Below are 18,842 nucleotides of genomic sequence, written 5' to 3'. Positions count from 1 at the left end.
TAAAAATTTAATCTAGATATAAAAAATTTAATTCTGAGAGGAAATTTAGTGGAATAAGTAGAAAGGAAGTGATCCAGGGATGGAAATTCAATAGCATCCCTATGGTGAGGGTAAAATTGAATTGACATGTTGTAAACAAATTTGCACAGTGATTAAATCCACACTCCTAACATGTCTATTTCTGTATTAGATCAGATGAAATGCCTGTTAACGGCTGCCCTTTAAATTTACTTTTCTTTGGTCTTAAGATCTTTCATACAGCAATAATTCTTACAATACTTATAACACTTTCACAGCCCATCATTTAAACACACCAGCATGTTATGCTTTTTATTATACTTATATTCATATGCATTCATTTTAATATGTCTAGTAATTCAAATGAAAGCAAATAATCTCATACATTTTATGGAACTAAACAAAATTATATATATATATATATCTCAAATACTTAAAAATAATGTAATTCAAATTTGACTACTCGGTTATTTACAATTTTGGAATTATGAGAAGCATTTGGGTTTATTTCTTACATCCAAGTCATTATCTAATATATAGGACTCCTTTCCCTCTCACCCCTCAAAACTATTCCAGATAACGCTTCCTGTTCTCTTTCAAATTCATGGCCTTTGTTTCATAACACTCTCTAAAAATGTCTACACTGTATTTTACCAATAAAGAATGTCACTGTTTTGTGTATGTCTGTGGGCCACACAAAATATACTCTGTGTAATTATCAGACACTGCAGTGTTCATACTTGGTATAAACACTTGTCTGGAATCATTTCTTAGTGGAAAATCTGTACTGTCAACCTAATTTAGACATGTTATGAGATAGGAATGACGTAATTGATTTAAAGTGATTCAGTGCTTTCAGACATGGATGTTTATAGATATACTGAGAGAGAAGTAACTAGGTATATTTTTTACATATTCTTCAATGTCAATGTTATAATATGATGACATCATTTCCTCTTAATGCAGAAATAAAACTTCATTTGTAGCTAAACAATCTGAGTTGGGACAAGAGACAAACACAAAGTGAAATTAGCTGTAGTGATTTTGTACAACAAAATCTTAATAGAATAAATATTTTCTTCAAATTTTGAAACTCATTTTAAAAATAAGGTCATGTCAAATCTGAGTTTGAATGTATTTCAAAAACCCACTCCATAAAGGTTCATTTGCAAGTGTTGTGTGTGTTGAGTGTTGCACATATGTGTACAATTTTTATCATCTCCTTGCATACTTGCATAGAGTTAGAAGAGTCCAAGGTAGGTTTAGGAAATGTCTACAATATAGGCTCATGCATAGTCAAATAAATAATACCAAATTCTAATATTCAGTGTTTAGGTGGCTTGTATATAAAATATATGTTCACAAAACACAGATCTAAAGCATTAAAGCTCACATCCACATATATGAGGAAACAAGATATTTGTCTTTTGTTCTCTTGGTTACTTAGAATGATTGTTTCCAGCTACATCTATTTGCGTGAAATTTTCATAATTAGGTTTTTCTGCACAGCTCAATAATCATCAATTCTGTAATTGTACCATATTTTCATTATCCATTCATCAGTTGATGACAATTAGGCTGTTTCTACAACAAGTATCTCTGTAATAGATGTAGAATTCTTTGGGTATATTCTCAAGAGCGGCTTAACTGTATTTTGTGGTAGATTTATTTTCAGCTTTTGATGCACTTCCACAATTATTTTCACAGCAGCTGTATCTATACCTGTAATGATTAGGTATTCCCCTTTCCCCACATACTCAACAGCATCTGCTGTCATTCATTTTAGTAATTTTGTGCATTCTTTATTTTTATATTTTAAGGTTATAATTACTACATTTTCCTCTTCCTTTTTACTCACTCCATACCCTCCCATGTGTACCCCTTGTGGTGGTGTTCGTTTTACTCTTTTGGCTCTTTGTTCTTTTGGGGGGCCCACTACCCAGCTATCAAATAAATTCACACATGGAGGCTTATTCTTACTTATGTGTCCAACTTATCTTGGTTTGTTTCTTGCCAGCTTTTCTTAATTTAGATTATCCAGTCTACCTTTTGCCTCTAGGCTTTTACGTTTCTCTATTTTTGTATACCTTTTTTTCTTACTCCATTGCTGGTTGTGTAGCTGGGTGGCTGGCCCCTGATGTCCTCCTCCTTCTCTGGCTACTTCTTCTTTTCTCTTAGATTTCTCCTTCTATATATTCTCTCTGCCTGCCAGCCCCATCTATCTTTTCTTTTGCCTTGCTGTTGGACATTCAGTTCTTTATTAGACCATCAGGTGTTTTAGACAGGCAACGTATCACAGTATCACAGAGTTCAATCATTGCAACATAAACAAAAGTCACACACTTTAAAATAATATTTCCCCAAACCTTTGCTCTCTTTCAACTTCTTGGCATTTTTCATTAATTGTTGTTGTTGATGATGATGGTGTTGTGTTTGCATATATATATAATGACTTGATTACAAACATGAACTGAACCAGAATGACACCAAGAGACATATTAACATGGATGGAGGAGTCATGGCCATTCTGATTGCTGTAAGGTGACATCTCAAAGTAGTTTTAATTCTCTTTTCCCTATTGGCTAAGGACATTTTAAATGTTTCCCAGATATTTGTGTTTCATCTCTTAAAAACGTATTTACTTAGCTCTATTCCCTATTTTAAATTGGGTTATTTGTTTTCTCGATGTCCAGGTAGCTAGTAAGGGACCATGGGGAAAAGGGGATTTTCCAAGGAAGGAGATATAAAACATAGTGCTATGAAATGATATAGTGGAAACTACAACACGGAGATTAAAGGATGTGGGAGGGGAAGGTAATATATATATATATATATATATATATATATATATATATATATATGTGTGTGTGTGTGTGTGTGTGTGTGTGTGTGTGTGTGTGTGTGTGTGTGTGTAACTAGTTACATATTTTTGGTTATTGGCCAAAGGAATACCATAGATTCCCAAAATTCTACAGGCTATTGCCAATTTTTTGGTTATCCTCCATATCTTGACAGTAAGACTCAATTGCTGAAGACACCACATAATTATGGCATAGAATATGTAGAAATATAGCTTTATCCCCTACAAGGAAGCCTTTATAGTGCTAGAAGATACTATATATACCATCATAGGAAAAAATGAATCATCAATCAACAAGATATGAAAACAAGTAGCTATAATAACAACCTAAGGGGCTTCTTCTTGCATTAGATGGTAGTTAACACATTGTCCCACAATTGGACAATGAGCAGAGAGTGAGATATTTTGGAGTGCTTAGCCCCAAATGGGATATCTTTAACATATTTCTCACCTCAAGGCTCAAGATTCTATGTGGAAATAAGTGGCATGACAATTATAAGAGCCAGAGGTGGTGGACAGTTTTAAGGAAATGGCATTTAACAGACCAATATGACAGACACACATAAGAATTCACAGAGACTATGACCTGCACAAGCTAAAGGCAGACGTGATCTCAGCATGAAGAGGGTAAAATAGGCACTTGTCCCAGTACTGGACAAGAAGCTATTGTAAATAACAACTTCTAAGAGGGAAAATAACTTTTCTTCATTGGGGATGACACTGGGTATATCAATCAGACTCCACCCACATGTCTAGCTCAAGCTCTGATCTTCAGTTGCTTCATTTCTTTCTTTTTTTTTCTTTCTTTTTTTTTTTGAAGAATGTTAACAGTATGTTTATTGCAGCAGTGTACAATATCCAGCATTTGAAAACAACCTATATGTTCACTGACAGATAATTTGGTGAACCTGCAGATACACAAACCCATTGCATATATAGGAGAAAATGCTATCTAGCATATAAAATTAATTTTGAAATATCTATTTAACATAGATTTACTAATGAAGGAAAATAAAATGTTACTCAAGAAGACTATATCTACTGTAAAATAATTTAGCAATAGTCAACAATAATGAATTGTACACTCAAAATTTAAGAATTAGGGGCTGAGGAGATGGCTTAGTGGGTTAAGTGTTTATAGTACAACTGAGAGGTTCTAATTTCAGATTCTGAGCACCCACATGACAGCTGGGTATAGCAACATCTGCCTGTAATCCTAGCATGACTGGAAGCAGAGAAAGGTAGGCCCCCTGGCTAGACAACAAGCCAATCCAGGCATGTTGTGAGCTCCAAATTCAGTAAGCAGTATTGTATCAAGGAAATAATGTAAAGTGTGAGAGAAAATACTACACGTTAACTTCTGGCCTTCACGCACATATGCACTGATGAGCACATGTATAACACACACACACACACACACACACACACACACACACACACACACATGCACGTAGAGGTGGGTCATAGTGAGAGACAGAGAAAGAGGAACTGAAGAAGTTAGACACATGTTAAGTGTTCTCAGACCAATCTAAAAATGTTTAAGTTCATAAAAAAACATAAGTAATCATGGCCATATATATCTCAGTCTAAAAGATATTACAGCTCCACTCAATATTTAATCTTTTTGTTTGTTTTGTTTGTTTGTTTTTTACTGTTTTGTGCTTTTGTTATTAAATATTTTTATTTTATAATTAACTTAATTTCACATATCTGCCACAGATTCACCGTCCTCCCTCCTTCCATCCCCCAGCCCTTCCCCCCAGTCCACCCCCCATTCCCACCTCCTCCAAGGCAAGGTCTCCCCTGGGGACTCAGCTCAGCCTGGTAGACTCAGCCAAGGCAGGTCCAGTCCCCTCCTCCCTACACCATGGCTGAGCAAAGTGTTTCAGCATAGGCCCCAGGCTCCAAAAAGTCAGCCAATGCACCAAGGACAGGTCCCTGTCCCACTGCCTAGGGGCCTCCTAAATAGTTCAAGCTGATCAACTGTCTCACTTATCCAGAGGGCCTGGTCTAGTTTCATGGGGGCCCCTCAGCCACTAGTTCACCATTCATGAGTTTCCACTAGTTTGGCTATTTGTCCCTGTGCTTTTTCCAATCAAAGAAAAAGAACATGAAGTTGTGTGAGTATGGAAGTGAGGAATATTTGGAAGGAGCTGAAAGATGAAAAAGAATATGATAAAATATATTGTATTATATTCTCAAAAATAAATGCAACTTTAAAAAAATAAAATAAAACACATGTGTAATGATTTCAATGTAGAAGTGGTATACTATAGGTGGGAGGGAAAATTCAGGGAGAGATTTTTTTCATTAATTTTCCAAAACTAAGCTTCCCAACTTAAGCTCCATGAAGGTAGCTGTTGTGCTTTGATTACTTAAATGCCCAAAGTCCTATAAAATTGTATTCTGCACAAAAATAATAAATATTTTTGGATAAATGGGTGCCTAATTTATCCATGATCAACTTTGTTTTAAATCATAAATGATGTTTTGTTTGTTCTGATGTAGATATTTGAAAAGTTATACAGGAATTGTCCTCAGGCAACCATATTTCCCTTCAATGAACGATTATTATGTGCTAAATTAGTCGAGGTAAGCATATAATTGGACACATATAAGCAAACAAACAAACAAAAACCCAAAACAACCTTCAGGAGAACAACTTGTGCTTCCTTGCCTAAGCCATGGTGCTGAGTGCTCCCACATTAGTGAAGTTGAACAAAAGGTAGTAAAGACTTAATTAATTAATTGTATAGGCTTTTAACTTAATCACATAGCTAATACTTTCTGTTTGCACTAGGAGAAATAGTGGATGTGCAGCTGTGTAAACCTGACTGCCATAATCGTTGTCATTTTGGATACGATCAAGTAAACAAGAAGTGAACATGTAAAAACAACACAAGACAAGTAAACTATGCATGTGATAAGTACTTTAACAAGAGAAATGTGGATAGGAAGGTTATGAGTTGAATCAGTCAGTACTCACAGTGATCAGAGGACGAAGTTTTGAGGAAATTTTATTTAATAATGAAGTGTGAAAATTACTTAGAGAAAATTCTTCTTTGGTATTTGGATGGATTATCTGTGCCAACAAGTTTATATGCCATTAAGAAAGGGATGTAGGGGCTTTTGTACCCCTGCTTAAGAGCTATGAGTAGAATTGAAAATGCTGCCATTAGATGGTTATTGCCTGGATATAAACCTGAAAGCGTTCTGTTCTACTATAAAACTATTTTAAGACACTATCCTCTTACCCAGTTCAAGCAAATATTAAAACAACGGCCTACTGTTTATAAAGAAAATTGAGATAACATACACAGCAGGATTTCATGTGTTCTGACTACAGTTATACCTTTGTTTGATTTATTTGTTTTATGCATGTTTCCTAGGACAGTCCACTGGTCTTACAGTCTGACAGGAATGTAACAGTGAACGCAAGAAACCACATGGGGCAACTCACTGGACAGCTGACAGTCGGTGAGTGTTTGGAGGTAAAGTCTGTTCATTCTGTCTTACTCCATTTTAGATTCTGCAGTCAAATTGAAATACATGAAGCTGTGTTCCTTCTCTAATTCATCACTCCTACATTTCAAAAATGTAGGGATTTTCCCTGAAATATTTTCATAGTATATCAAAATAGATTTAGAAAGCACATGAGGTAGCATGACATCATATGTCTGTGCATATTTTGATTTAAGAGAGTTATATATAAACAATTCCTCAATTTTTTTACTGTAGTAAATGTTGGTACTTCCAGTTCCTGACAAAGCTTTCTGTTAAGATTGTGTATGAAGGATTTAATATATGAAAGACAAATTAAAGAAAAAAATACGAGCACTTCTGTTTTTTCTTTTGTTTTCTGACAATGCTATGTTTTCTGAAATAGGGTGTCACATAGAGTAGACTGGCCTCAAACTGGCTATGTAGGTGAGGATGACCTTGAGCTCTTGATCCTTTGGATTCCAACTCCCAGATGCTCTGTTTACACTGTAAGCAGTGCTTGGGATTCTACCAAAGGCTTCCTGCGTGCTAGGCAAACACTCTACCAACTATGAAACATCCTCAGTCCTAAATGATTTTACTTGTACTATCAAATAAATGTTAATTTATCTATTGATATTTTATCAAAATAGCATGTGTAATTATTTCACTCAGTTCTTATAAGGAAAAAAAACAAATTAATACTCAGTTTTAACTATGCAAATTACATATATTTGATATGCATGTAATGCTAAAATATTTTGATATAATATATATGGCCTGTGATAAAATTACATGATACTGCCATTGATTGACTCATGTTTATGTTACTATTATCAGCATTTCTATATTTAACTACATCATCTATGATGTGTGTGATATACAAACAGTGGGGAAGGCTCAATTTTTAAGTTTGAGGAATAAATTATCCTATTTTAGTGAGGAACTAATGTGTTCAGCATTTCTAATCTAATTTTAGAGGTACAATAATCACTTATAATAAGACATTTATAAATAGGAATGTTAATTGTGTCTACCTCCTTTGTAAAAATATAAGATTTTTGATAAATTATATGTTTTAATGAGGCAAGAACAGTTTTTCAGTAAATATCTATTAATCGTCATAACCACATATTTTGTGATAAATTAAAATATGTTACTTCTGAAAAGGGGCTTAAAATAAATTGACTAAAAATTACAGGAATAAAATATTTCTATGCATGCATAAATGTGCCAGAATCATCAAGCTCTCAATGTTAACCTCAATGACAACTTGTGATTGTTTCAAAATAGTATAAGATGGCCCGAAGATCCTGGCCTAAGCTGAGAATGTTTTCCAAGTCAAAATTTACTCATAGTTAAGAACACTTAGTAGAATAGAATTTTCTATTCCATTCATTTCAACATAGCTAAAGTGGTCCTTAGTGCACCTGTCAACAGATAAATTAAAATCACACAGACCATATTTCAAAATCCACTGTCATCTAATAGTTACATAATTCCTGCCTGTAGCATGAAGCAGCTATTTGATTATGGGGTGTGTAGACAAATGCCATCTGCATGCAAATGCATGCTTTTATGTATGGAATATAAAGTATATATTTTGCTTGTATTTTAGTCATTCTTACAAAAATCTTTCAAGGTAATATTAATATTATTCAAATGAGAGAAAAGAGAAAAAGAGAAGGAAAGAAAAGTTGTTTACTTTTAATGAACAATCACATAGCTAGTTATTTCTGGGGTTAGAAATACATTTAAATCAAAAAAACTTAAACTAAAAATTGGTGATTTGGGCATACTGTTGTTGCCTCCCATATTTTTCCTTTCCTTTGTAACTATCAATAAACAAAGAATAAATGAACATTAACTATAGAGTGGGTAATAATATATTAAATAATCTTGTTTGTATCCAGGTATGGTGGGACACCCTTTTAATCCTAGCACCTGGGTGACTGAGGTAGGCAAATATCTGCTAGCTTGAGACCACCCCTGCATACATAGTGAATTCCAGAATAGCCAGAACTACACAGTGAGAACTTGTCTTAACTACAAACTTATATATTAGAAGTCAAAGTGTATCTAGATATCTACCATTTCAGTAAATTTTAAGAATACAACCTATATCTATTGGAGATCAAGTTTTTTTTTCTTTTCTAAAATAGGTATGACACTTTGAATAATGCTAGAAAAATGGGAGTGGTTTTGATGTATTTAAATGGGAAGCTATAGTTATTTGTCAAATGTGTTATTATTTTGCTGGTAGTGATAGTAATTATGATGACATTTGTTACAATGCATTGCTATTCTGTGAACAATTCCATGATGACTTTCCATCACATTTTCTTCTGGATGGTAGTTAGATGAGGTACACCGTGACTCTTACCATGTGTCTATGTAAACATCACAGATAAACTACACACAATGTATTAAAATTTGATTGAATCTTGGAAATATATTTTTCCTTCCTATAGATGTTAAAGATGAGTACATTCTCACAATATAGTCACTCAAGTTTCATTTTAAAAAACAAATTATGGTGACATAGATATCTTTTTAAATTCTCTTTTTATCCTTTCCTCTTCCATTCAGTTTTTGTTTGTGAGCATGGCATTGATTGTAGTTCTTAGGAATGACACTGCTTATTAATTTAAAATATCTTACTTCTAATCAGCACATGGTTATGGACTAGAATTTCAGTTATTCTGCAAATAACCTGTTATTACCTAACTGTGTATTGATTTCTAATGAAAACTCACAGTACATTTCAGCAGACAGTGACTATTTTTTCCAGATTTCTATTTCTATAATGTATTGGAAAAGCAAAGAAAGTTGTCTACCTAATTCATAGCCATTTGTTCCATTATGCCCTTCAAAATGCTGCTAAATGGCTATGAACAAACCAAATGCCTTTCTACCTTGAGTCCTGTCTTACTTCTTCATTATAAGCCAATTTTCCTTTTCACTCCATATAAAATGAGACCTGTAATTTAATCGAGAAATATGACATGTGTGGTTTGATAATGCTAATATTAACTATTTTTCTGCCTTTGAATTGGAAGCCAAATTATTCCCTTTTCAATAAGTGCATAGAAAATACTATATGCATATATTTGAATGTATGTGTGTATTCATATGTACATACACTTTAAGTTTACTCAATCTAAATATTTTTAGACATTGTGAAAAAACCTAATTTGACTAATATTTGTGTGAACTTATAAAGATCCATAGTTTATGCTAAAATAGGCTATTTAATATCAAAATTTGCCTACCAAAACCACAATTCTGATTTTTCATGACCATTCTAGCTTTGGAAGAGATAATGATGAACTCAAGTTTCTTCTTCCAGATTTCACTTCTTAGAATAAAGCTGAAAGAAATGAATGAGATTGTTGTTCAGAAGGTTAAAGAAAGTACAACAGACTAAGAGGTCAGACTCCTTGAAGAAAAAGCAAGATCTTTCATAAGCAAGTTTCAAAATCACTTTCCAGGTCAACATTTCCTATTATTTGATCTATAATTATGTTTGTTAGTAAAACATTAATTTCTGTATAAGAGGAAAATGGTGTGTGGTTTTAGGTATGATGTGATCATATGTGTTGGGAGCCTGATGAAATTGTTCACGATTTTTCTTCAAATAATATTGTAATCAGACATTTCCTATCTCCCTGTCCCAACCCCCTGTTCCCATGTAACTGACACAGAGGCTTAATATTACTTATAAATGCTTGGTTGATAACTCAGGCTTATTATTAACTAACTCTTACACCCATAATTATTATCTATGTATAGCCACATGCCATAGTACCTTTTCTCAGTGCAACATTTTCATCTTGCTTCTCTGCAATTGCCAGATGCTCTGACTCAACCCTTCCTCTTCCCAGAGTTCTTCTAATCTGGCTCTAATGTTCAATCTCTTCCTGCCCAGCTATAGGCCAATCAGCTCTTTATTAGCAAATGAGAGTAATACATATTCATTGTATAGAAATTGATTGTTTTACATTTCCTCTTTTTGTATAATTAAAAAGGAATATTTTAACCTTGTTATAGTAAAACTACATGCAAGAAAAAGAATTATTAAGTAAGAATTACAGTAACAATATCCAATCCATTTGCATTTGTCAAAGTTAGAGAAAGTAACTACCTATTTTATCTTGATGAGTCTAAAGTTTTGTATCTAATTTACTTTCTGTTATAACTAAGGAAAACTATAATTATAACTTTTTAGTCTTCAATTCCATCAAAGACTCAGAAGAGTGAAATGTTACCCAGTGACAGGGACATCAGTTGGCCTAACCAGTCCCTCATTGTTCTTTTGTAACGTTGGGGCATCCAACTGTGGCCTATAGGCCTAGCTATCGTATCTGACAGACTTTCCTGTGAAGCAGGGAATTTTTAAAGGACTGTCCTACCTTGTCTTGGCAAAGTTTGATATTTACCTTTCTTGCATCCTGCTGGTCCATTCTGGACAATAACAGTCAGCAATCGAGGCAAAGGCAGTTTCTTTGCCCACATTACTAGCTTTTACCACAAAGAAAACAAACTCCACATGGAGTGTCTTCCATGCCCATCATCCTCCTGGAAGTAATCCAGAAGCAGATGTGTCTCGCTGTTGAGAAAAGTCTAAGTTCTTACAACATTTTTTTTTTTTTTTGGTTTTTCGAGACAGGGTTTCCCTGTGTAGCTTTGCGCCTTTCCTGGAACTCACTTGGTAGCCCAGGCTGGCCTTGAACTCACGGAGATCCGCCTGGCTCTGCCTCCCGAGTGCTGGGATTAAAGGCGTGCGCCACCACCGCCCGGCCTCTTACAACATTTTAAATGCCATGTTCTGTACATCTTTGAAGTGTTTGAAGATTGCCTATCTATCTGAAATATAACCCTGTATGACTTTGAAAACCTAACTAACATGACTGTAAGTTTGCTATTATAGATGACTATTAATCTGTATTTCTCAATTATATATTATATTTAAATGAGCTGTATAATATCCTAAATAAGAGTAGAAATATACATACAGAATAACAAAATTAATGTTAAATTTGTATCAATAAACCAAAATCTATACTAATATAAAGTATGTGAGATTAATATTTGTTTTTTGGATTAAAGTAGATTCAATAATCTACCCTTTTATCCTATCATTTCTATATCCCTCTTTTTTCTTTTCAATACAAGTTCCCTGAATCTAATCTCCTTTGTTTAGTTTTTTTCTTGATAGTTATCCCTAAGAACTTGTAACCACCCCCCACCCCTAAAGATGACAAACATTCATAATTTACTTTTGGAAATGTGGGCACAGTTCTCTAGACTACATCATGATGATTGGGGGCACTAGTAATCTTTGAGGGACTCTGAGAAAATTTAGGATTATTGTCAAGTCCTGACTGGAGTATTCTGTGTGCCTGGATCATCTCAGCCGGCAGCCTTGAAGCTGTTCTGGATGCAGAACTTAGGGGAAACTGCAACAGAGGCGTTCTGAAACATTGGGTCATCTGGGCAATCCATTCCCATTGGAGTTTTTTTAGGGATATTCCTCGATCAAACCTTATTTTTCTTAACCCAAAATGAATCCAGAGGCTCTCATTTTCTGTGGAAATAAGAGCAAAACCTCTTTCCCAAAGTAACATATCTTTTGACTTAAAGTTTGAACTCAAGATCTTTTAAAAATATACAGGTTGGTTAATCTAGCAGCTTTCATAATCAAATGTCTCTAGCAGTTATCATTTATCATAAAGTCAAAAAATTTAAATACAACACAGTAACATTCAGTATCCAGACTCTGTGTGTATTTTCCATTTTTATGTGGCTTGTTATATTTTATATTACTCTATTCCTTTTTAAGGACTTTATTTTAGAACTATATTTTTAATCTAAATTGAATATATTCTTTTTTCTTTCTCTACCAAGCCTACACTATTTTTTTTAAACACTGTGACCCATTTAGAGGCTCTTTTTGTGTGAATATGTCCTTACTGTGCCTCTGTAACCTTTTCTGCCTACATGAGTAAACAAAAACAAAAACTGCAATATAACTTTGATCATGGCATGCTGGTGCTGGCTCTTCCCTGTAGGTTCCTTAAGTTTAATCTCATGGTAGAGGCAAGCTTACTGCACCTCTGGGAGCTGTGTTTACCACCCCAACTTTGAGAAGTTTCTAGGTCCATGTTGCCACTGAGTAGCATGCCATTGGCTGCTCATAAACACCATGTAAGTGTTTGGTAGCAGGGCCTCCTAAAAGAGCAGCCTGTTTTTGCTGCTAGGACTGAGGCATGAAGCCATCTCTCTCTCTCTCTCTCTCTCTCTCTCTCTCTCTCTCTCTCTCTGGTTTTTTGAGGTTTCTCTGTGTAGTTTTGTTGCCTATCCTGGATCTCACTCTGTAGACCAGGCTGGCCTTGAACTCAGAGATCCATCTGGCTCTGCCTCCAGAGTGCTGGGATTAAAAGCATGTACCACCACCCTTGGGCTTGAAGCCATCTCTTAAAGGAGCTATGCCCCTGCTCACTGCCTGCAAATAGAACCCACTGGAGAAAGTCGTCGCTTACCAAGAAGCGATGCTTGGCTCTGTTCTTGTGTGTCTAGAATTCCTTTTTAAGCTTTTTGTCAGGTTTTATGTGGAAATTTCAGCCATACATTGGAATGCCATATGTAATCAGATGTTTCCTGTCTTGACTGCCTGTTCCTAAATAATTGACACAGAGGCTTAATATTACTTATAAATGCTTGGTTAATAACTCAAGCTTGTTACTAGTAACACTTACACTTAAATTAATCCATAATTCTTATCTATGTTTAGCCATGTGGTGTAGTAGCTTTTATCTGTATAACATTATCATTGCTTCTCTGCATTTGCCAGACTCTCTGATTCCACCCTTTCTCTTCCCAGAATTCTCCTAGTCTGGCCTCATGCTCAATCTCTTCTTGCCCAGCTATAGGTCAATCAGCTCTTTATTAGCAAATGAGAGTAATATATATTCATTGTGTGAAAAAGGATTGTTTCCCAGCAAAATGTAGATTCAGCTATGGACCATCTTTGTGAAGCACATTTGATATTCTGAGAGAGCCAATGCAATGTGAAATATAGAGAGAATAAAAGTCATTTCTTTGTGACAGTGTAAATAGTCTTGTAGTTTTGATATAAAATTTGTAATTGATGGCTCACTAAAGATGTACAGATACATATATAGTTGTAACAACAAATAATGAAGAAAAGAATCCATGAATTTAAAAGAGAGAGATTATAGAGATGAAAAGGAAGAGAGACAATTATAATCTCAAAAACAAAAGAAAAATTGAATGTCATATATTCTGAAACATCTTTAAGAGAATTACCCTTGATTTTTGCAATTTCACCGTCATCTTTAACATAATAGATTTAATTACATTTAGACTTACTTTAAAGACAGGGACTTTGATTTCAGCCATTTGGTTTCTGTCTAATAAATCTTAGATAACTAAATGGAGGCATCAAATTTAATATTTCACCTTTATAGCATAAAATATTTCATATTATACTTACGCTATCAAAATATTTCCACAAAGCAGTCTCCATTTCTTTTCAAAAGCTATGATAAAATACTCTTAGAGAAGTAATTGAAAGGAAGTCAGTTAGCTTACTGTTTCAGGGCAGTTGAGACACAGTGATTCTGAAGCAGCTGGTCATGTCTCACCTGCATTTAGGAAACAGAGCAACGAATGCATTTATGTTAGTTCCCAGCTTGACCTCTCTGCTCCAGATAATCTAGGATCTCCTGCCTAGGGAATGGTGACAACTTAATAAATATAACCCTGGTCATTTCTCATAGATGTGACCAAAGGTCCATCACAGCAGATTCTTCCAAGTGGAAAATTAAAACTAACAATTGCATAGCCAGAGGATGAAGCTAATCTGATTTTTTACTTACATCTGACTTTATCCAGTCTACACATGAAGGATACAGATAGGAAGATAACTGAGAAGTTTAGCAAAGAAGAATCCTATTAGAATGTCATGACAGTCAGCTCCTGCAGCAGAGTTGATTCTGGCTGATTCAGAGAACTAAAGATACGTTGCTTTGTCTGTCCAGGCCGACTTAAGAGGGAACCAAGCTCAGAAGACAGAAATAATAACTCACCAGGTATAGTGGTTCAAGATATAAGTTCTGGCTATTACAAATAGTGCTGCTATGAACATAGCTGAGATGTGTCCTTGTGGTATGATTGAGCATTCCTTGGAAGTTTGCCCAAGAGTCCTATAGCTGGGTCTTGGGGGAGATTGATTCCCAATTTTCTAAGAAAGTGCCATATTGATTTCCAAAGTGGCTGTACAAGCTTGCATTACCACCAACAATGGAGGAGGAGAGTTCCTTGCTCAACATCCTCTCAGCATAAGCTGTCTTCAGTGTTTTTTATCTTAGCCATTCTGACAGGCGTAAGGTGGTATCTCAGAGTCATTTTGACTTGCATTTCTCTGATTATTAGGGATGTTGAGCAATTCCTTAAATGTCTTTCAGCCATTTGAGCTTCCTCTGTTAAGAATTCTCTGTTTACCTCTATAGCCCATTTCTTAATTGGAGTGTTGGTCATTTTGATGTCTAATTTCCTGAACTTTTTATATATTCTGGATATCAGCTCTCTGTCAGATGTGGGGTTGGTGAAGATCTTTTCCAGTTCTGTAGGCTGTCACTTTGTTGACCATGTTGACCGTGTCCTTTGCTCTACAAAAGCTTCCCAGTTTCAAGAGGTCTCATGGATTGATTGTTTCTCTCAGTGTCTGTGCTACTGGTGTTACATTTAGGAAGTGATCTCCTGTGCCAATGGATTCAAGACCACTTCCTACTTTCTCTTCTATCAGGTTCAGAGTAACACGATTTATGTTGAGGTCTTTGATCCACTTGGACTTAATCCATGGCTAATATGTAAAATTAAATTAAATTATAAAATAAATTTTAAAAAAGATGTAAGTTCATGAAAACTGTAAAATGTGTATATATATGTAGATTTTTCACTAATCATATTACAAGTAAATTCATATGATTTGTACTATACATCAAGATGTTACATAGAGTAATTTCTAGTTTTAAAGGAAGTAGAGTTTAACAATTAATTATATTTAGTCAGTTAAATTTTCTTCATGTGACTCCTAGATGCTGGAGGAACATCTCCTGGAATCCATGCTCATAAAGCACATGCACACCTCCAATAGCTCTTGCAGAAAATAAAATATGAAGTTTGCCTAAAGGTTTTAGAATGTTCCTGGGAATTTAGTATTGTTATGTATATGCTAGTAATTGAAATTTTCAATAAGTCTACACATAAATAATTCTGAACACTTGGCCAAACTTCTGGGCATTCCTGGTAGAAAAAATAACATCAATTTTGCTAGACTGTCTTTTCTCTACTTTCTACTACCTTAAAAGTAAAAACATAATTTCTGCCTTTATTGTGGGAAATTGTTTGATGAACCTTCTGATAGTTTACATTCCTCAATATTTAGTAGCCTAACAAAAAAAAAATGACATCTTTTCCATGCATCATAGTTTCTTATTTTCATACATGCTGTATTTCTAAATTAAGAATGTAAAGAAAAAGTAACTAAGTCAGCAACCCAGATATTCTATTTTTCTTCAATTCTTGGAACTTAAAAAAAGATTTTAATTGAAATTTAATTCACATAATCATTCAACGAGTCCAATTAACTTTTTGTGTGTTGCTACTAAACGTCAGCATGTTTTGTGCCTAGATGAATGAGAAAAATGTAGATGAGAGTTTTATAATAAATATTTAAATACCCATAAAGTGACATGTAATCTTGTGTTAAAGCAATTACCATGAACACCTGGGAATCATTTAATTGACTGCAGATGGTGTAGGACAGATACGAAGTAGAAGGTTACATATTACTCTCACATAGTAAATTTATGGTTTTTGTCATTGGCTTGTTTTGCATATGACTTAGATATATTGTAATGGTCTTGGACAACTTAATAGGAATGAATATTTTCTCTGAAATAAGCTATGGAATCTTAGAGAATAGACCAAAAAGGAAGAGAAATATATTCAGGTTTAATGCTACCTGTTAATTTTAAGTGATTAATGAGTTGTTGATTTTGATCATTATTAATTGTTTAATTAACTCATTAATATTAGTTAAGTTGATATGAATTGGTTTAATATTAATTAATCATTCTGGAAAAGATGTAAGTGGAAACAGATGCCTATTATATTCAAGAGCAAGATGATAGGCTTAGAAATTAGGATGCTTATTTTAAGTGACTTGAGGAAAAGACATTGACATTCAAGTTTTGAAAAGTTTCAAAGAGAATCCTGAACCATTACGTGAACACTCAGAAATTTTTATGTAATGTGAAACTTTATCTGTATTTTGGAAAGTGTTTTTTTATTTTAAAAGGGAAAAAACACAGAATCAGGGAATATTGTATATTATTTTCGGTCACAGGTGGACATACACAATTTGGGGGACTACTTTTCAAGCGGTGCATCCTGTCTTTCAGGATCCCTAGGCACTTGTTTCAGATCTGTCACTTCAGGTCTACTAACCTATCTCTACTTAGGAGTACTCACCCTGGTAAGATTGTTCCAGAAGGCACTGATCTCTACTCCTCATGGTCATTAGTGAACAATCTGAGAAAATAGTCCATCCTCAAATGTCAGCAGATGATCATTCTTTCTCTGATAAAAAATAGCCCAAAATTACCCTCTTGTTAGATAGAACATAACCTGTAATGTATAGTCTGTGGTAATTTGCCATTCTCAAAGGAATAAACTGATTATTTGGGAATAAGGGCAAATGGATCAAATGATAATTGATGCTTCTTTAAGAACGCATCACATAAGTTGCACATTACTCTAAATTACCAGTACCTATGGATTTTAGCACTCTTACATATGTGTAAAAAGAAATAGCTAGGCTAAAGGAGAAACATTGAGGCCCAGTATAGTGCTAGAAAACATGTCTAACAAGGACACAGTCCTAGGCTTGATCCTGGTAGCTCCAAAAAAAGGAATCAAAATTAATTTGAATAAATACAGTCTAACTAATTATTTCTAAATTGACAATGTTGAAGAAATCACTGGCTAGACAGACAACCATTTTCTTAGCTCTGTAACAATAGAATATGTTTTATTTAAAAGATGATTCTAACTCACTATCTTAAATTTTGAGAAGATTTGTACTGAAATCTGTTTTGAAGAATCACAAATCTTTATAAGGAAGAAAAAATAGAGGAAAAGAATCAAGTTGCCTATTGTGATTCCTATGTTAGTTTTGATACTAGACCTGATGACTACATGGCAACTAGAACTGATGAGTCTGACGCTTATTCACTACGCTGATCTTTGTTTATGAGAAATCTAAATTTGTGGACCTAGATTTTCAGGAGCATTTGTGCTCTACACATTATTCACTAATTGAATATACTTTTTTGCATTGTAGAATATTATTTTAAGATGTACTACATTTGTTTATGCTGTGGAACATAATGATGCAAAGATGTGTTACATTTTCTTATGTTGCATTGGTTAACTCTGTGAAGCTATGATTCTTTGTCTAAAATACCTGATGATCTAATAAAGAACTGAATGGCCAATAGCAAGAAAGGATAGTAGGACTAGCAGACAGAGAGAATATATAGAAGGAGAAATCGGGAATAAAAAAGAAGTAGCCAGAGAAAAATGAGGACTCCAGGGCCAAGCCACCCAGCTACACAGCAAGTTACAGAGTAAGAAACAAAGAAAGGTATACAGGAATAGGAAAGGAAATGCCCAGAGGCAAAAAGATACAGAAGATAATTTAAGTTAAGGAAAGCTGACAAGAGACAAGCCAAGCTAAGGCCGGACATTTATAATTAAGTATAAGCTTCCTTGTGTGATTTATTTTTGAGCTGTTTGATGGGCCCCACAAAAGAAAAAACACCAACAACAGTTTTGTGTGCTTTACCTAATAGAAAAGTTGTTTGGAAATTTGGTTAATGAAGAACAAAATTCAGAAATGTATGGTTGTAGGACACATACACATACATTTGTAAGTGTATGTATACATACATGCATATATATGAATGTATATACATATGTATATTTCTATGTATGTGTGTGTGTGTGTGTGTGTGTGTGTGTGTATACATATATAGCTAAATAACTTTTGGGAGGATATCCTGAATATTGTTTCACTAGATAGCACTATTAATTGCCAATCATAGGAAAGAAGGATAAACCTTGGGGAGTGAGTGCTACTTATGTTAGTGTAGCTCTCTTAGCTAGTGTAGCTGTTATCTAATTCTTCATTCTTAATTTTGTTTAATTGTTTTTAATTTCTGCATATGTGTGTATGTTTTTGGAATGTATGCCACATGTATGGGTGCCTGAGAAGACTAAAGAAGGATTAGAAGCTCCTCCAGGGGGAGGTACAGGGAGTTGTGTGCTCCCAGGTGCGGGTGCTAAGAACCCAGATTGGATATGCAAGAGCAACAAGAACTCTTAACCACTGAGT

The 18,842-nt window shown here is 34.4% G+C and overlaps 1 protein-coding gene across 2 annotated transcripts in view; it reads left to right on the top strand.

The window, feature by feature from the left end:
- The window catches only part of Sgcz (sarcoglycan zeta), a 375,725-nt gene that overhangs the window by 265,031 nt on the left and 91,852 nt on the right, over nucleotides 1-18,842 (top strand). For both annotated transcript variants that reach the window (XM_059244783.1, XM_059244782.1), the window contains exon 3: nucleotides 6,268-6,355. In XM_059244783.1, coding sequence (XP_059100766.1) covers nucleotides 6,268-6,355 — 88 coding nt within the window. The remainder of the gene's footprint in view (nucleotides 1-6,267; nucleotides 6,356-18,842) is intronic.

The sequence above is a fragment of the Peromyscus eremicus genome, chromosome 17, assembly GCF_949786415.1.
Source record: "Peromyscus eremicus chromosome 17, PerEre_H2_v1, whole genome shotgun sequence".
Lineage (NCBI taxonomy): Eukaryota > Metazoa > Chordata > Mammalia > Rodentia > Cricetidae > Peromyscus > Peromyscus eremicus.
This window is presented reverse-complemented; position numbering and strand designations above follow the sequence as displayed.